The sequence below is a fragment of the Aquarana catesbeiana genome, linkage group LG10 (genome assembly GCF_042186555.1).
Source record: "Aquarana catesbeiana isolate 2022-GZ linkage group LG10, ASM4218655v1, whole genome shotgun sequence".
In the NCBI taxonomy this organism is placed as follows: Eukaryota; Metazoa; Chordata; class Amphibia; order Anura; family Ranidae; genus Aquarana; species Aquarana catesbeiana.
In genome coordinates, this window is record NC_133333.1 from 234,159,623 (window position 1) to 234,175,528 (window position 15,906).

At 41.5% G+C, this 15,906-nt stretch overlaps 1 protein-coding gene across 2 annotated transcripts in view; it reads right to left on the reverse strand.

Annotated features, from left to right (window-relative positions):
- DISP3 (dispatched RND transporter family member 3) overlaps positions 1–15,906 on the reverse strand; it is a 231,380-nt gene that overhangs the window by 24,997 nt on the left and 190,477 nt on the right. For both annotated transcript variants that reach the window (XM_073603437.1, XM_073603436.1), the window contains exon 14: positions 2,975–3,102. In XM_073603437.1, the coding sequence (XP_073459538.1) occupies positions 2,975–3,102 (128 nt within the window). The remainder of the gene's footprint in view (positions 1–2,974; positions 3,103–15,906) is intronic.

A 15,906-nucleotide genomic window follows, 5' to 3' on the forward strand; every position in this document is an offset into this window, starting at 1 on the left:
ACTCTGATTTCACTGCACACTGTGAGCTGCTCGCAATGTGCATTAGAAGCTGCAGCAATGAGATCGAGCCATCACATGCGGGCGTTACCTAACACAGATCAGCCCCTTCTACGAGTAACGTAACAATGTTGCCATCTGATCACTGGGGGAGAGGAGACTAAGGAAATGCTTCCTCCTGAATGCAGCAAACTGATGACATCATCTCAGCCTAACAAAAAATCAGTAAAAATCTCCTGCACTTGGGTATTTAGTCTCTAAATGCGTGGTGTCTAGAACGTAGTCTCACCAATTGACAAGCCTCATGTATATGCTCGTTTGTGAGTATAAACTTTGCCTTTTATGCTTTTAATCAAATTCTACCATCGGTAATGCATGAGGTCGGTGCGCCCTCCTTCTTTCTTTTTATCATCTCAGCCTAAACAAAGTTAGCAGACTGGAGCTCAAGGAAGGTATTTTAACCTCCTCCTGCCCGCTGCATAGACAAATTACGGCGGGCGGGATCCCCTCTCGTTCTGGGACAACGTCATATGATGTCGCCCCAGTCTCACCACGCTTACACAACCCCGATTGATAAAGAGTAATGACGCGACTCTTTACCCATCACAGCCAGCCACAAGTAAACACGAAAGTGCTGTTTATTGGCTCTCCTCGTCTAACACTGACAGAGTGTGAGGAGAGGAGAGCCGATTATGCGGCATCTCCTCACAGTGCCCATCAGTGATGCCAATCTGTGCCCATCAGTGATGCCAATCTGTGCCCATCAGCGATGCCATTTTTTGCTCATCAGTGCCTCCTATCCCCGTGCTGCATATCATTGCCCATATGTGCCACTTATCAGTGCCACCGATCAGTGCCACCTATTAGTGCCCATCATTGCTGCATATTACTGCCCCCTCATTAGCGGCATCACCTCACAGAGGAGACTGTGCAGCCCCAACAGTGCCCATCGGTGATGCCAGTCAGTGCCCATTGGTGATGCCCATTGGTGATGCCAATCTGTGTCCATCAGCGATGCCAATCTGTGTCCATCAGCGATGCCACATTTTGCTCATCAGTGCTGCCTATCCATGCTGCATATCATTGTCCATAAATGCCTCTTATCAGTGCCACCGATCAGTGCCACCTACCAATGGCGCCTATCAGTGCCCATCAGTGCTGCATATTACTGCCCCCTCATCAGCGGCATATCCTCACAGAGGAGACTGTACAGGTAATCAGGGCACTGATCGTCAGTGCCCTGATTATCTGTGCAGCCCCAACAGTGCCCATCGGTGATGCCAGTCAGTGCCCATTGGTGATGCCCATTGGTGATGCCAATCTGTGCCGGCTTTTTATGTAAATATTTTTTTCTATGAGAATTTTTAAATGTTCACTTGTGGTTTGTTTATAACCAATAAAACCCCAACGATATCACACCATTGGAGTTTCTTCTCCTTATGTTTTTTTCTGATTATGGGCTCTTCCATTCTTGAGTCCCCCCTCTGATACTGGAACAGTTGGACTATCCTGACCATCCTGAAGTCTGCGGTGCATGCTGTCAAGACCCGGATACCAACACTTTGTCCCTGCAGAGGGTGAAATCTGCAAGCCCATAAGACCTTGCCATAGAGGAGGTCCAACAATAGGGGTAAGCGCACATCTATTACTCTCTTTCTGCAATCAATGCACATCCGATAAAAATTACTTCGGCCTATCAGTCCTCATGGCTTGGTGATGAGACAAACTAAACAGACTTTTTCTTTTTTACTTGAATTATTTAATTATGGACTGATTATAAGTGGTGTTGGTGCATGATTATTGATTTTTAGCATACATTATTTTCTGTTGTAAGATTTATGCACTTATTGTTATTTCTGGTTGGGATTTACACATATATATTGTGTCTCCTAAACACCTTCCAATTATATCATCACTGCTAGCGCAATTAAGTTTTATTTATATATTAATCTGTGTCCATCAGCAATGCCACTTTTTGCTCATCAGTGCTGCCTGTCTGTGCTGCATATCATTGCCCATAAGTGACACTTATCAGTGCCGCCTATCAGTGCCCATCAGTGCTGCATATTACTGCCCCCTCATCGGTGCCATCTCATCAGTGCCCATAAGTTCTGCCTTATCATTGCCCATCAGTGAAGGAAAAAAATGACTTATTTATAAAAGTTTCTGACAGAAACTAGGGAAATTTATTTTTTCACATTTTTCGGTCTTGGTTTTGTTTTTTTAGCAAAAAATAAAAAAACTCAGCGGTTATTAAATACCACTAAAAGAAAGCTCTATTTGTGTGAAAAAAAAATAATAAAAATTTCACTTGGGTACAGTGTTGGGTACTGAAAGCTGAAAATTGGCCTGGGAAGGAAGGGGGTAAAAGTGCCCGGTATTGAAGTGGTTAAAGTGATTGTAAACGATCACCTTGTAAAACGACCCGTTCAGTTTAAAATAGTAAAGGAAGGCAAAACATCTTTGTATAGATATTAAAAAAAACATTTTCAATACCTTTTTTCCCTTTTTCTTATAAGTGATAACATCCCCTCTGTTCTCAGCTGCATAACAGCTGGGGGGGAGGAGAAGCAGCAGCACACTGGAGCTTCCCAGTGAATGGCTGTACAGCGGGGGGGGGGGGTGTCAAGACATGTTCATTGGAGGAGAGTACACTGAGTTTCCAGACCAGCTAGAGAACTGACCACGGTGTGCTCTCCTGCTTAGCGTGGTCAGTTTTTAATAGGAAAGCAGAGGGACTGGCAGGATCACCAGAGATTTTACATAAAGGAAGCAATACAAAGAGAACAGGATACTTTCTCATACAAGTACATGATACAGCAGGCACATACTGTATCAGGAATATGAAATGTTGGGGTAACAATCACTTTGAGGATAAAAGGTGAAGCTTTTTTTTGAAAAATGATACAGATGACAATACAGACAGTTCTTATTTCTCTCCAGTTCCATATTGCCTTGACAAGGGCCATTTGCTCACCTTTCTCTGTAGGTACATAGAAGGCCCCTCTGTTGGACACGTCGGACCCGGACCCCTGGCACCCGGCAGGAGAGGTGCAGATCTTCCCATGTACGGGGTTCTTGTGCACCAAGGTGAAGTAAAGTTTCCTAAAGAAAAAACATAACATTTTACATTGTGATCACATAATTAATCCATTGATTGTTGCAGATAAATATTGGATTTGAAATACCCGGCCTAATTGCTTGTCGCACCGGTCCCCTAGAATTGCTCTTACACTGCGCACCCCGACATCGGGGGAGACTTTTATAATATAAGGCTCTAGTACATCCGTGTCTTTCCGTCTGTTCTGTGAACAAGCAGAAAAAAAAAACAAATGTATGTTCTCTTTTTTTTTTTTTTTCTTTAAGAATCATAATCACCTAGGTGTATGCAGTATTGGTCTGATGCTGCATCTGTCCCCCCACGCCTCTAACACTGAGAACCGAGCGATCAAACACTGCCGATCATTCAGTTTTCAGGGCTCCCTGAGTGGTGACTATCAATCACTAGACATGTGCAATTAGTTAAGTTCTGAATTCGTTTATTTAAAGAATTTTGACAAATTCTTAAATTCAGAAACATCCAAATTAACGGAAAAATGAACCAATCTTTCTGAATATTCGTAAACTCGAAGATTTGAAAATTCGTAAATTTGAAAATCCGTGAATTCGAAAATTTGTAAATTTCAGAAATTTGTAAATCCGAAAATTCATACATTTGAAAATTCGTAAATTCTGAATTTTCGAAAAAACGGAAATTCGTAAATTCGTATATTTGAAAACCCGTACATTCGAAATTTGAAAATCCTAAAACCCGATAACTCGAAAATCTGAAATAATAACTAGCTATTAAATTATAGGTATTGGAATTTCCTTTCAAATTTGGCTGTTAGCGAACATAACGAATACGAATTTATCCGAAGTTAAGAATTATCCGAAATAACGAATGCCGCATCTAAACGAATGGAACGTAATAAATTAATAATAATAAATAACTTAGATGATTAGTTGAATTATATTGTTAACCTCAAACAGTATCCACACGTTACGGAAGTTGATATATAAGTGAAAGAAAATAGGTCTCATTTCAAATGCAGAAACATGGTATAAAAATGTAATGGACGATACCGTCAGCTTTAAGCACCAGCAAATGTTTATTAAGAAAATTTACAGTTGGAATAACAATAATAATAAGTTTAACTTCATTGTTAAAGAGGAGTTCCAGTCAAAAAAAAAAAATTAAAAGTCAGCAGCTACAAATACTGCAGCTGCTGACTTTTAATTGGACACTTACCTGTCCCAGGGTCCAGCGATGCGGGGGATCGAAGCCCCGCTCGTTCCTCCCCTCCGTTCAGCAGCGCCAGCATTGCAACTGTGGGCGCCGGGCTGTGGCTTCACAGCCTGGCACCCACTGCGCATGCGCGAGTGGCGCCGCGCGCCGTGATTGGCCGCTCAGTCAACTGGGACCTGTAATGGGTCCCAGATGATTGACAGGAGGGAGGGAGCAGAGCTGAGCTCTTCCTGTGCCGAGGGGGAAGTGATGTCACCAGCCCAGGCACTGGAAGAGGCAGACTACGAGGGACCCCCTAGCAACAGGCATTTAGAGGTAAGTAAAAAAAAAAATATATATATATATATCCAAATTTTTTTTGTATTTTTTTTAGGATTTTTCATGTATGTTTTTTTTTTTTTGGGTGGAAGCCCACTTTAAGGAGTCTGTAGAACTCCAATATTTGTATGGTAAAATTCTTTATTTTTGAAAATCAATACAAAATATTTTGAAAAAAATAAATAATAATAAATAACAACAACAATAATAATAATAAAAACGTTTTATTATTATTATTTATTATTAATTTGATCCATTCCATTTGTTTAGATGTGGCATTCGTTATTTCGGATAATTCGTAACTTCGGATAAATTCGTATTTGTTACGTTCACTAACAGCCAAATTTGAAAGGAAATTTCAATATCTATAATTTAATAGTTAGTTATTATTAGTTAGTTAGTTAGTTATTATTTCGAATTTTCGGATTTTCTTTCTTATTTTCGTATTTTGGGATTTTCAGATTTCTGAACTTACGAATTCACGAATGTACGAATTTTCAAATTTATGAATTTACTCATTTACAAATTTATTTAGAATTTACGAATTGCGATCATAATGAATGACCCGAAAAAAACAAAAAAAGAACAAATGAAATGAAAACAGAAACGAATGAATTTTTCAGCAGTGCACATGTCTCTCAGTCACCAGCTCTCTGCCCCCCCCCCCCCCTGCTCACTGGAGCGCTGGGCTGTGGAGGGGGTGGGAGCAGCCGGCTCAGGCTCTCTGCGGCTCGTTGAGAGGCTGAGCCGGGTGGCGGTCCAAGCATGTGGGTGGATCCCGACTTCATTGTCGTGGTCTTCCCCGAGCTTGGACCAGCTCTGCGACATCAGCCGACAGCGAGCTTCAGCCGGTTGTCTGCTGAAAATGGGTCACAGAAGTGCAGAATGAACTGCAATTCTGTGATCCACAGGAGAAGCCCAGCCAAACGAGCTTTGGCTGTACTTCTCCTTTAAGGGCCTATTAAAACCAGATATGTTTGGATGCGTTCACAAACACATTCCAAATGCAATGACAATAAAAATGAACGTTTCTCAATGGGTGCATTATTGCAATTTGGTTACATGAGTTTGAAAAAAGTAGAGCAGGCTGCAATTTTTCACATCGCAATGTGCACAAACATGTGTAAATGCAATGCAACACAGGTCTAAAAAAAAAAGGTTGCAAATAAAACCTCAAAAAAAAAAAAGAAAAAAGAAAAATGCACCTAAAAAAACACACTTGAACGCATGCAAAAGCAATGCAATGTTCACAAGGACGGTTAGAGGATGGTAAAATTAGGCAGTTGAGCCTCAGTTTTACTGCAGTTAAGCCTCAGACAGTTCACTTGAACAAGGGCTTCCACATTTGGTTTTTAATCCATTCAGCCAGCTTTTGCAAATAAGCTTTAGTAAGGGGCAGAACCCCAAAGCGCATTGCCTTACAGCGTCAAGTAGTTAAGAAGTAGTCTCATCTGGAAAGACTTGGTGTTGAGTTATTCACTTTACGGTCATCACAGAGGACAAGGGGGCATGGTTTACGTCTAGAGGAAAAGAGATTTCATCTCCAAATGCGGAAAGGTTTCTTCACAGTAAGAGCTGTGAAAATGTGGAATAGACTCCCTCCAGAGGTGGTTCTGGACAGCTCAGTAGATTGCTTTAAGAAAGGCCTGGATACTTTCCTAAATGTACAGAATATAACTGGATAATAACATTTATAGGTAAAGTCGATCCAGGGAAAATCTGATTGCCTCTTGGGGGATCAGGAAGGTTTTTTTTTCCCCTGCTGGAGAAAATTGGATCATGAATTGCTGGGGGGGGTTCGCCTTCCTCTGGATCAACTGTGGGTATATGGGATTGTATGATATGTTTTTATTTTATTTATTTATTACATAGTTACATAGTTACATAGTAGGTGAGGTTGAAAAAAGACACAAGTCCATCAAGTCCAACCTATGTGTGTGATTATATGTCAGTATTTATGTATTTATTTATTTATTTTTAATATATTTTATTTATTTATTTTTTATTTATTTTTATGGTTGAACTAGATGGACTTGTGTCTTTTTTCAACCTGACTAACTATGTAACTATGACTCTAGCTGCCGTGATGCCACACATGTCAGCCTGCCAGTGGGTCCAGTGTGCCGGTGCCAACATCACTGATGACAGTTTGACAGCTGCAGGGAAATCCTGGGGGGGCGGGGCTATATCACACTGGGAAAATCACGTGCCTACTCATTGATACATATTGGACTGTAAGTGAGAATTGTTTTATTCCAGGCATGGTAGCTGAAGTAGACACCACTACTCCAGTGATCTCCACCTGCTTCCAGGTCCCGTGCTGAGCAGCTGGTCTGCTGCATTCTTTTTTTAATTTTTTGTAATCAAAATATATTTTATTGAAAATAAAAGAACAGTACATTTCAGTAACTTTTGTAAAATACCTCGTCAGAGAACGAGGAGCATATTGTACATATAATAGATACAAGTCAGGCAATATATAACATCTTACACAACAAACAGTCTAAAGCCTCGTACGCACGGTTCGATCATTGTACGACCGAGCGTCTGATTTTTGTCAGAAGCACGTGCGCGTGTGTGCATACTAACTATCCGCAAATTGTCATTCAACAAACACGATCGTAGTGAGGTATTACGAGAGTATGAAGAGGAAGTTCATTTCTCGAGCGCCACCCTTTAGGACCCTTCTTCTAATTTCGTATTAGTAGAAGTTTGGTGAGTGTTGATTCTCGATTTTCAGATTTGTGTATTCTTTTGGTAGTGTTTTGTTTTCTTATATTTTCTTAGTTTTTTTCTGCATGGAATGCGCTTTTTTGTTACGTTATTTTTATTTGGATGGCAGATAGCATCTCTAATTTAATTTCTGTTGTTTTTTTTTTCTGCAGAATAAAAAAATTGTGTAGAATAATACTTGGCTATGTGTTTTTCTTCACATGACAGTTGAAAATAGGCAGTTCCATAAAAAACAACACAATGGAAAATTAACAAGGGACACCAACATAGTTGTATCTTTGATCTTAAAAACTCCGGGATAATGGTGTTGTGGTAACTTCCCCAAAAAAATCAAACAACAACCATAATATTAATATTATTTATATCACTACAAAACAAATGCCTTTTAAAATACGTTTGGTATAACTACATCAGTATCACCAGCAAAGCAGCTTCATTATTATCCCATTAACCACTTGCCGCCCGTCCACCGTCTAATGACGAAGGTGCGGCTCTTGTTCTGGGACGACATCATATAATGATGTCCCAGAACGGATGCTCTCACGCGCCCATGGGGGCGCACAGTGCGGCCGCGCCGTGTCCTAGCAACCCCGATCTCTGTAAAGAGCCGTGTCTGCGGCTCTTTAACCATGTGATCGGCTGTGTCCAATCACAGCCGGTCACATGTAAACACGGAGATGCCGGTAATCGGCACTCCTCACCTCACACTGACAGAGTGTGTGGCAAGTAGAGCTAATCAGCGGCATCTCCTCACAGGGAACAATAAAACATGTAATCAGGGCACTGATCATCAGTGCCCTGATTACAATATAGCACCACCATGTCACCAATCAGCGCCAGCCATTAGTGCCCACCATTGCCCACCAGTGCCAGCAATTAGTGCCCACCAGCACCCACAAGTGCCACCAATCAGTGCCCATTAGTGATGCCAGTCAGTGCTGGCTATCAGTGCCGCCTATCAATGCTGCCCATCAATGCCCATCAGTGTCCCCCATCAGTGCCACCCATCAGTGCCCATCAGTGCCACCTATCCATGCCACCTATCAGTGCTCACCAGTGCCGCCTATCAGTGCCAATCAGTGCCACCTATCAGTGCCCATAAGTGCGGCATATTAGTGCCTCCTCATGAGTGCCACCTAATCAGTACCCATAAGTGCCGCCTCATCAGTGCCCATAAGTGCCACCTCATCAGTGCACATCAGTGAAGGAGAAAAATTACTTATTTACAAAATGTACTGAAACTAAGTTAAAAAAAAAATTTTTTTTCAAAATTTTTGGTCTTTTTTTTTTTTTTTTTTTTTAGTAAAAAATAGAAAACCCAGCAGTGATTAAATACCACCAAAAGAAATCTCTATTTGTGTGAAGAAAATGATAAAAATGTTATCTGAGTACAGTGTATCATGACTGCGCAAGTGTCATTCAAAGTGTGACAGCGCTGAAAGCTGAAAAATGGCCTGGGCAGGAAGGGGGTGAAAGTGCCCTGTAGGCAAGTGGTTAAAGAAAATGAGAATGTGCATTTTGACATTTCATCAATTGCCGTGCCACGAATGGTAATTCTAGATTACGAATGGTAGTTTACAAGACCCAACTCTTCCCGGTTGTTCCTTGATTCCAAGCATGTGTGTTTGTACTTTGGACTTTTGTGTGACGGTTTCTGTACTTACTATCCGAAAATCAGACGTTGAGTTCACATCCGACAAAAATGTAATAGCCTGCACATCCAGCTTTTGTCTGACGAAAAAGTGAAATTGGATGTCGAAAGCACCGTACTAACGATCCGAAAATCAGCTCGTCTTACGAAATATTTCCATCTGATTTTCATATCGTGTGTATGGGCCTTTAGAGGGTGTGAGAAGATGAAGCCTATTACTTGTGATAAGCTATCTTATAGTGGGGTAGTTTATACGGTTTACTGTTGAGTTGTTTTATGTGGGCTGAGTTCCAGAGGGAATGTTTGTCTATTCTACAGGTTGCTCACTCGGGGCTACTTATTGATGTAAGATGATAAGATAAAAAGAGAAAAGATGGTGTAAGGGAATAAGGAAAGCCAGGGGTTGTATAAAACGGAAGGGTTTTAAGGGAGGGGGGAAGATGGAAAGAGAAGGTTGGTGGGGGGGGGTTGGTAGGGAAGGTGTTACCTCCTCAGTCTCCGAGGTATAGTCATCTTACTTAGACCGTGGTAAAGACGCATATTAAGGCATTTGTGATCTATGGTCACAGCATATATCATCGAATGGTGCTTCGCCATGGCGAAGGACCTCCCAGACTCGTTCCTTGGTTAGGGGAGGGAGGTCCATCATCACAACCCAAACTCCAAGTATTGATTAGGGGATCATACGCATGAATAAACCATTCAGTTTGGGGGGGTTAGTATTTGATTAGTCCAGCTTGGACCAATTCAACAATGTATATACCATTCCTGGCCGATGCCAGGAATGGTATATATTTTCATTAAGTTCTTGTATCTGTCTGTGGTTGTAAAATAGGTCCAACAAGCCCACATGCGTGAGAATTTAGGTATGTCTCGGGCTATATAAATCAGCTCCTCCATTTCTGTAATTTTTCCGATGCATTTAAGCCATTCGGCAATAGACGGTTTACGGGGTGAACCCTGGTGTGTCGGAATGACGATTTTGACTGCATTGATCATATGAATAACCAAAGACTTACAATATGTTTGCATGAATGTGGAGGAATGAAGAAATATAAATTGGGCTGGAGTGTGCTCTAGAGGGTATGTGGAGATTTGTGTCGTCATTTCATGAACCTGGGCCCAGAATGGTTGTATTAGTGGGCATGCCCAACATATGTGTAGGAGAGTACCCTGTTCCCTGAAGCATCTCTAGCATCTGTCAGAAATGTCAGAGTTGTATTTGTGGAGCAGGACCGGTGTTCAGTACCAACGAGAGATGGTTTTGTAATTATTCTCTTGAATTGTGACATTGATTGAACCTTTATGTGCTATAGTAAAGATACGTTCCCATTGTTCCTCTGAAAGCTCTATTTGCAGGGTCTGCTGCATTCTGAATTCAGGAAGTGCTCAAGACGGGACTCAGAAGCAAGTGGAGACCACTGGAGTAGTGGTGTCTATTTCAGTGGTTTCCAGCTTGCAGGGGCATCGGCCAGGAATGGTATATACTTTGTTGAATTGGTCCAAGCTGGACTAATCAAATTTTGTATAAAATACCCAGACCTGGAATTTGTCTTTAAAATCTTCTATTTTAACACACCTGCGCCTTCCATGTTCTTCTCTACTTTCACTAGAGATGTATAACAGCTGATATAACAGCAGAGCTGCATGATCCTTTCACTTTACCTATTGGATGTCTCATTTGGACTTTATGGCTCATGGAACTGACTGGGCTACTATTGGCATGTGTTTAGTGCACAACTCCTAATATACAATATTATGTGACTGCCATCTGTCATTTCAAAGAAACAAGACCGGGTGACAGCAAATAAAGAACTTCTGAATCTTCTCCTTTGTAGTCTTTACTCAAGGGGGTGATACCTGGACCAAGCTGCAAGTTTGACTTGTGTAGAGTGGAGATGCTGGTCACAAGGGGCCAGAATTAGCACAGCAGAGGATGGTTAATGGGCATGTAAGCGGGTGAAATTTACGATAGTTAGATGCTGCCCCGGACGGGAGGTAAAAGTTAATGCCTATCTCAGTTTTTCAGTCTTGGAGGGTTATCTTTGGGTTCGACCCACTAACCTTATTATATAAACGAGGGAACATGGTCCAGAGCAGAGAGCCCCCCTCCCCCTGCCCCTGAACAGAGAGGTCCAGAGCCTATAAGAAAACCTCATAAGAGGGAAGATTGGAGAGCTTCAGATCGGAGGAGCAAAGGAATGTTGCTTGCCACTGCCATGATGTAGAAAGTCATCAGGACCTGGCGTTTGTCCCCGAAGATTCCAGCACTGGGAAATGCCACTAATGGATCCTATTCTTTGTACATGGACTCTACCTTTGCAGGTATGCCGGGGCAGCACACAGCCTGAGTTAGGAGTAAGGATGTAGGAAAAGTGTTGTTCTTGCATGTTGGAATTTGAGATGTTCATTTTGCTTTGAAACTTTGTTCCCGCTTGGTCTGAAGTTACTCAATGGGTGTAATGCAAGTAACCGACCCACATGGCTTGTCGTGTCGGTCACTAGACACCCTGGGGTATAAAGGTGTCAGTACCAAAGTCTGTGCAATGTGCAGATATAAGTGGTTACCCATGGTAACGGAAGTCTACCAAGCAGCCTGTTGTTAAGCGTGTGCCTGGAGCAGGTGGGATAGCCTCTTAGAGGAGGGAGCGGACTCCAGCCACTGAGATCCCCAGCCTGTACACAGGTACAGAAGTTTACTGCAGGCATAGATTTCACGCTCGGTGCACGGCAGGACCCCATACTGTCACTGGGAGTGAGGTAGTGGTGATACACCGGATAGGTGGATGTGGACAAGACTCAGCGTGTTCTCATCCCAAGTGCCTAGCGTAGCCCAGAAGGAACCTACCGCGGGGGGGGGGGGGAATGGGGGTTGTCCTCTCATGAGACCCAGAAAAAAACCTGGAGGAAAGGTTCATCTTTAGCCCTACATCAGGCATAATGGTCAACATATATCTAGAGATGCTTGGTGCTCCATAACAAGACAATAATCATAATCCATCTGGAAAACGTGCCTTCAGCTAAGATCTTTTTCTCCAGCCGAAGTTTAGCTTTAATATCAGCAAACCATAGCAGAAGTAAAAATCTAAACAAATCTTTGAGGTAATTGAGTACATCATCTTCTTTTAATTATAAACCACTTGCAACTTTTAGCAAAAGCTGTTTATCCTGAAATGGCAATTTGATGTGAGGAGCACATTAGGCGGATATTTTACAGGAAACTCTGGGGTTTTTTTTGTTTAATGTTAATGAAAGACACAGATGTGATCGAATTCCGAGCAGGACTATCAAAATCTAAATGAACGTTTCTTCCCACTTTCTACTTTGTCATTTCTAAAGCGGCAAAGTGCCCATGAATGTTTTATCAATCCTGCATTAAAAATTCAATTCGAAAGACACTCAAAGCTGGAAAAACAAGATTTCTCTCTCCGATACAGAATTGAAAAGCAAGGAGCGTAAGATGTGTCCTCTTGAACTTTGTGTTGGTTGGGCTGAGCTTCTGAAATGACCTTGGTCTTTCATGCTGGTACAAGACGTAACAGTAGAAGTTCACTAAATGTCTTGTTGAGAAAATTATTGCAGGATAAATAAGCAATGCAGTATAAAATATTGAATGCAGCACAGTGACGTAAATAAAATATCTGTTTATAGAGCACTGAAGAAGTTTGAAAAAATGTTTCAAATGTACATGTCCACTTTATTCTTTGCAAAAATTGGAACCTTAAAAACACCCCTATCAACTAATTACCACTGAAGGTGCAAACAAATGCTCCAAAAAACCAAGAATATCAGCATTCTAACTGCATTCCCCACGGCCGCTGATAAGGCAGTACAGCCAGCCCTCCTGTACTGGGCCCAGGCACAATCAGTTCAAAAGAAGGGACCAGCCACAATCAGTTCAAAAGGGGAGACCAGGCACAATCAGTTCAAAAGGGGGGACCAGGCACAATCAGTTCAAAAGGGGGGACCAGGCACAATCAGTTCAAAAGGGGGGACCAGGCACAATCAGTTCAAAAGGGGGGCCCAGGCACCTGCTGAGCAGGAGAGCCGGCTGTACTGTCTTATTGCAGACCCCGAACCTCTTCTGCCTCCCCCTGCAGCACTGTCAGCTTGAACGAATAACGTAACGAAATTCGTCCGAATTTTAGAAATTCAGATTGAAATTTGAATCGAATTTTACATTGAACTCCTGTCAAATTCTAACTACACATAATGCTGAATTCAAAGACGGTGTGTGTTATTAGAGTACCATTTCGAAATAATGCTGTTTTCGTTAATCCAAAGGTGATTTAACCATTTCAGCCCCGGAAGGTTTGGCTGCTGAATGACCGGGCCATTCGGCACTGCGTCGCTTTAACTGTCAATTGCGCGGTCGTGCGACATTGCACCCAAACAAAATTGACGTCCTTTTTTCCTCACAAATAGAGCTTTCTTTTGGTGGTATTTGATCGCCTCTGCGTTTTTTTTTTTTTATTTTTTTGCGCTATAAACAAAAAAAGAGTGACAATTTTGAAAAAAACACAATATTTTTTACTTTTTGCTATAATAAATATCCCTATTTAAAAAAATAAAAAATCTCAGTTTAGACCGATATGTGTTCTTCTACATATTTTTGTAAAAAAAAAATCACAATAAGCATATATTGATTAATTTGCGCAAAAGTTATAGCGCCTACAAAATAGGGGATAGATTTATAGCATTTTGATTTTTTTTTTTTTTTTTTTACTAGTAATGGCGATCAACAGGACATTTTATAGATAGGCAACTCCTATCCTCATATTGATTAGTGGTTCCAAATTATTAATAACTACTGCAGTAGGGAACAGACACAAAAGATACACTCCTCATCTTTCCAAATAACTGTTCTGCTTTATATTGAAGCAACTGAAGGTTTTTATACACATGATTAGGTAGGTGTCACATTGATATTACAATTGTACTTTTATGGTAACAAGGGGCGTAACATAGGCAGGCTAATTCTAATCAGGACTCGAAAGAATGTAAACATTTACTGAAAACCTTATTAGTGCCGTGTGCACAGTGAGGGCAGTGTGCAATACATACAAAATAGAATATAATTATATACAGAACTTACAAATTTCCATTACAGCGGCGATCTGTGATTTTTATTGGGACTGCGACATTATGGCGGACACATCAAATACTATTGACACTATTTTGGGACCATTGTCATTTATACACCGATCAGTGCTATAAAAATGCACCGATTTACTGTAAAAATCTCACTGGCAGGGAAGGGGTTAATACTAGGGGGTGATCAAGGGGTTAACTATGTTCCCTGTGTGTTTTTCTAACTGAAGAGGGAGGGGACTGACCTAGAGGAAATGACAGATTCCTAGCTAATAGGAACTCACGATCTGTCACGCCTCACAGAACAGAACAGGGATTTTTGTGTTTACATACACACGTCCCTGTTCTGCCTCTCGTGCTCACGATCGCTCGTGGCCGGCGGTCATCGCGACCGTCGACCACGAGCATGGGCACCCCCGCTCTGCAGCAGGCGCACAAGCCTGCTATCCCGATCCCGCGAGCTGACGTATAGCTATAACGGTTCACGGGATCATTCAGACCTGCCGCAGTAAAATGACGGCGGCTGGTCTGCAAGCAGTTAAAGAGTCAATGTAATCATTTGATGAAGATGTTTGTTTTGTTTGTTCACTTTGCTGCATTCAAATTGAAAACAATATAACATTTTCGCTTCGACCGATTCTAAAATTTATCGATTTGAAAATTTCGAAACGAAAAGAAAATCGGTAAATTTGAAGAAAATTCGAAAATTCCGAATACGAATTCCGAATACGAATTCCAAATACGAATTGAACTAAACGAAATAATTAGATTAATGAATCAAAACAAAACAAAATGAAACAAATTTTTTCGTTACGCACATGTCTACTGCCAGATTCTCTTCCTCTGTCTCCCTCTGGCTGCACTGCAGGGGGATTGGTCCTTGCAGATGCGCCCCTTCCATCTGCTGTCAGGGCCCCCACTTGCTCTTCTTCCCTGCAGCACTTTTGGCTTCCCTCCTCTCCTCTCTCGCTGGCAGCTACTGTGAGATGTTTCAGGATTAAGAGCGAGGGAAGGGGCCGGTAAATATCTAATTTATCAGCTCCTTCCTTTCCTGAACGAACACAGTGAGCGATCGGTACCAAACACTCCTATGTCCATTCATCACTGAAGCATAGTAAACTTTTTTTTACTATGCTTCAGTTTGTGAATGAGCAGGAAGCCTCAGAGCATTTCCTTTCCTATTCATTAATCTATGCTGCTGAGGCTGCAAAGAAAGCAACTAATAAATCTATGTGCTCAGTTACTTTTGGCTGGGAAGGGGGGCCCTGTCAGATAGGCTGTATGGGGCCCCGTGATTTCTAACAGCAGCCCTGGCAGTCCCCACGGTTCACAATTACCCTGAAGAAGGCAGAGCGCTTTTCCCCTGAAACACATTAGATATGTATATGACAGACTGACTTTAAATCCCATTTCAAGTATGACTCGGCTGTGCAAAATCTCCCTGGATTATGCTAATTGCTGAAACTGCTAAAAAGAGAATCCCTTCATTATCAGTAGAAATACAGTGAATTAATATAAACTGGTTCTAAAGCCATAAAGTGATACTAAACACGCCTTGTTTAATTTACAGTGTACATTTACAACTTCTATTTCTGTATGATGACGCTGTAATTATTTAATAAATATAACATCTAAGCACCTTTTTTCCTAATTGATATACAGCTGTCACATGACCCAGCTCTCTCCCAGCCTGTCTGCAGGGAAGCATAAGCAGGAGGAGCTTCTAGTACTTACAGAGTAAAAATAAATAAATAATATCAATAAACTGTTTTAAATTGTCATACAAATATATATTTGAAATCAAATCTTTATTGTTTTTTGTGATAAA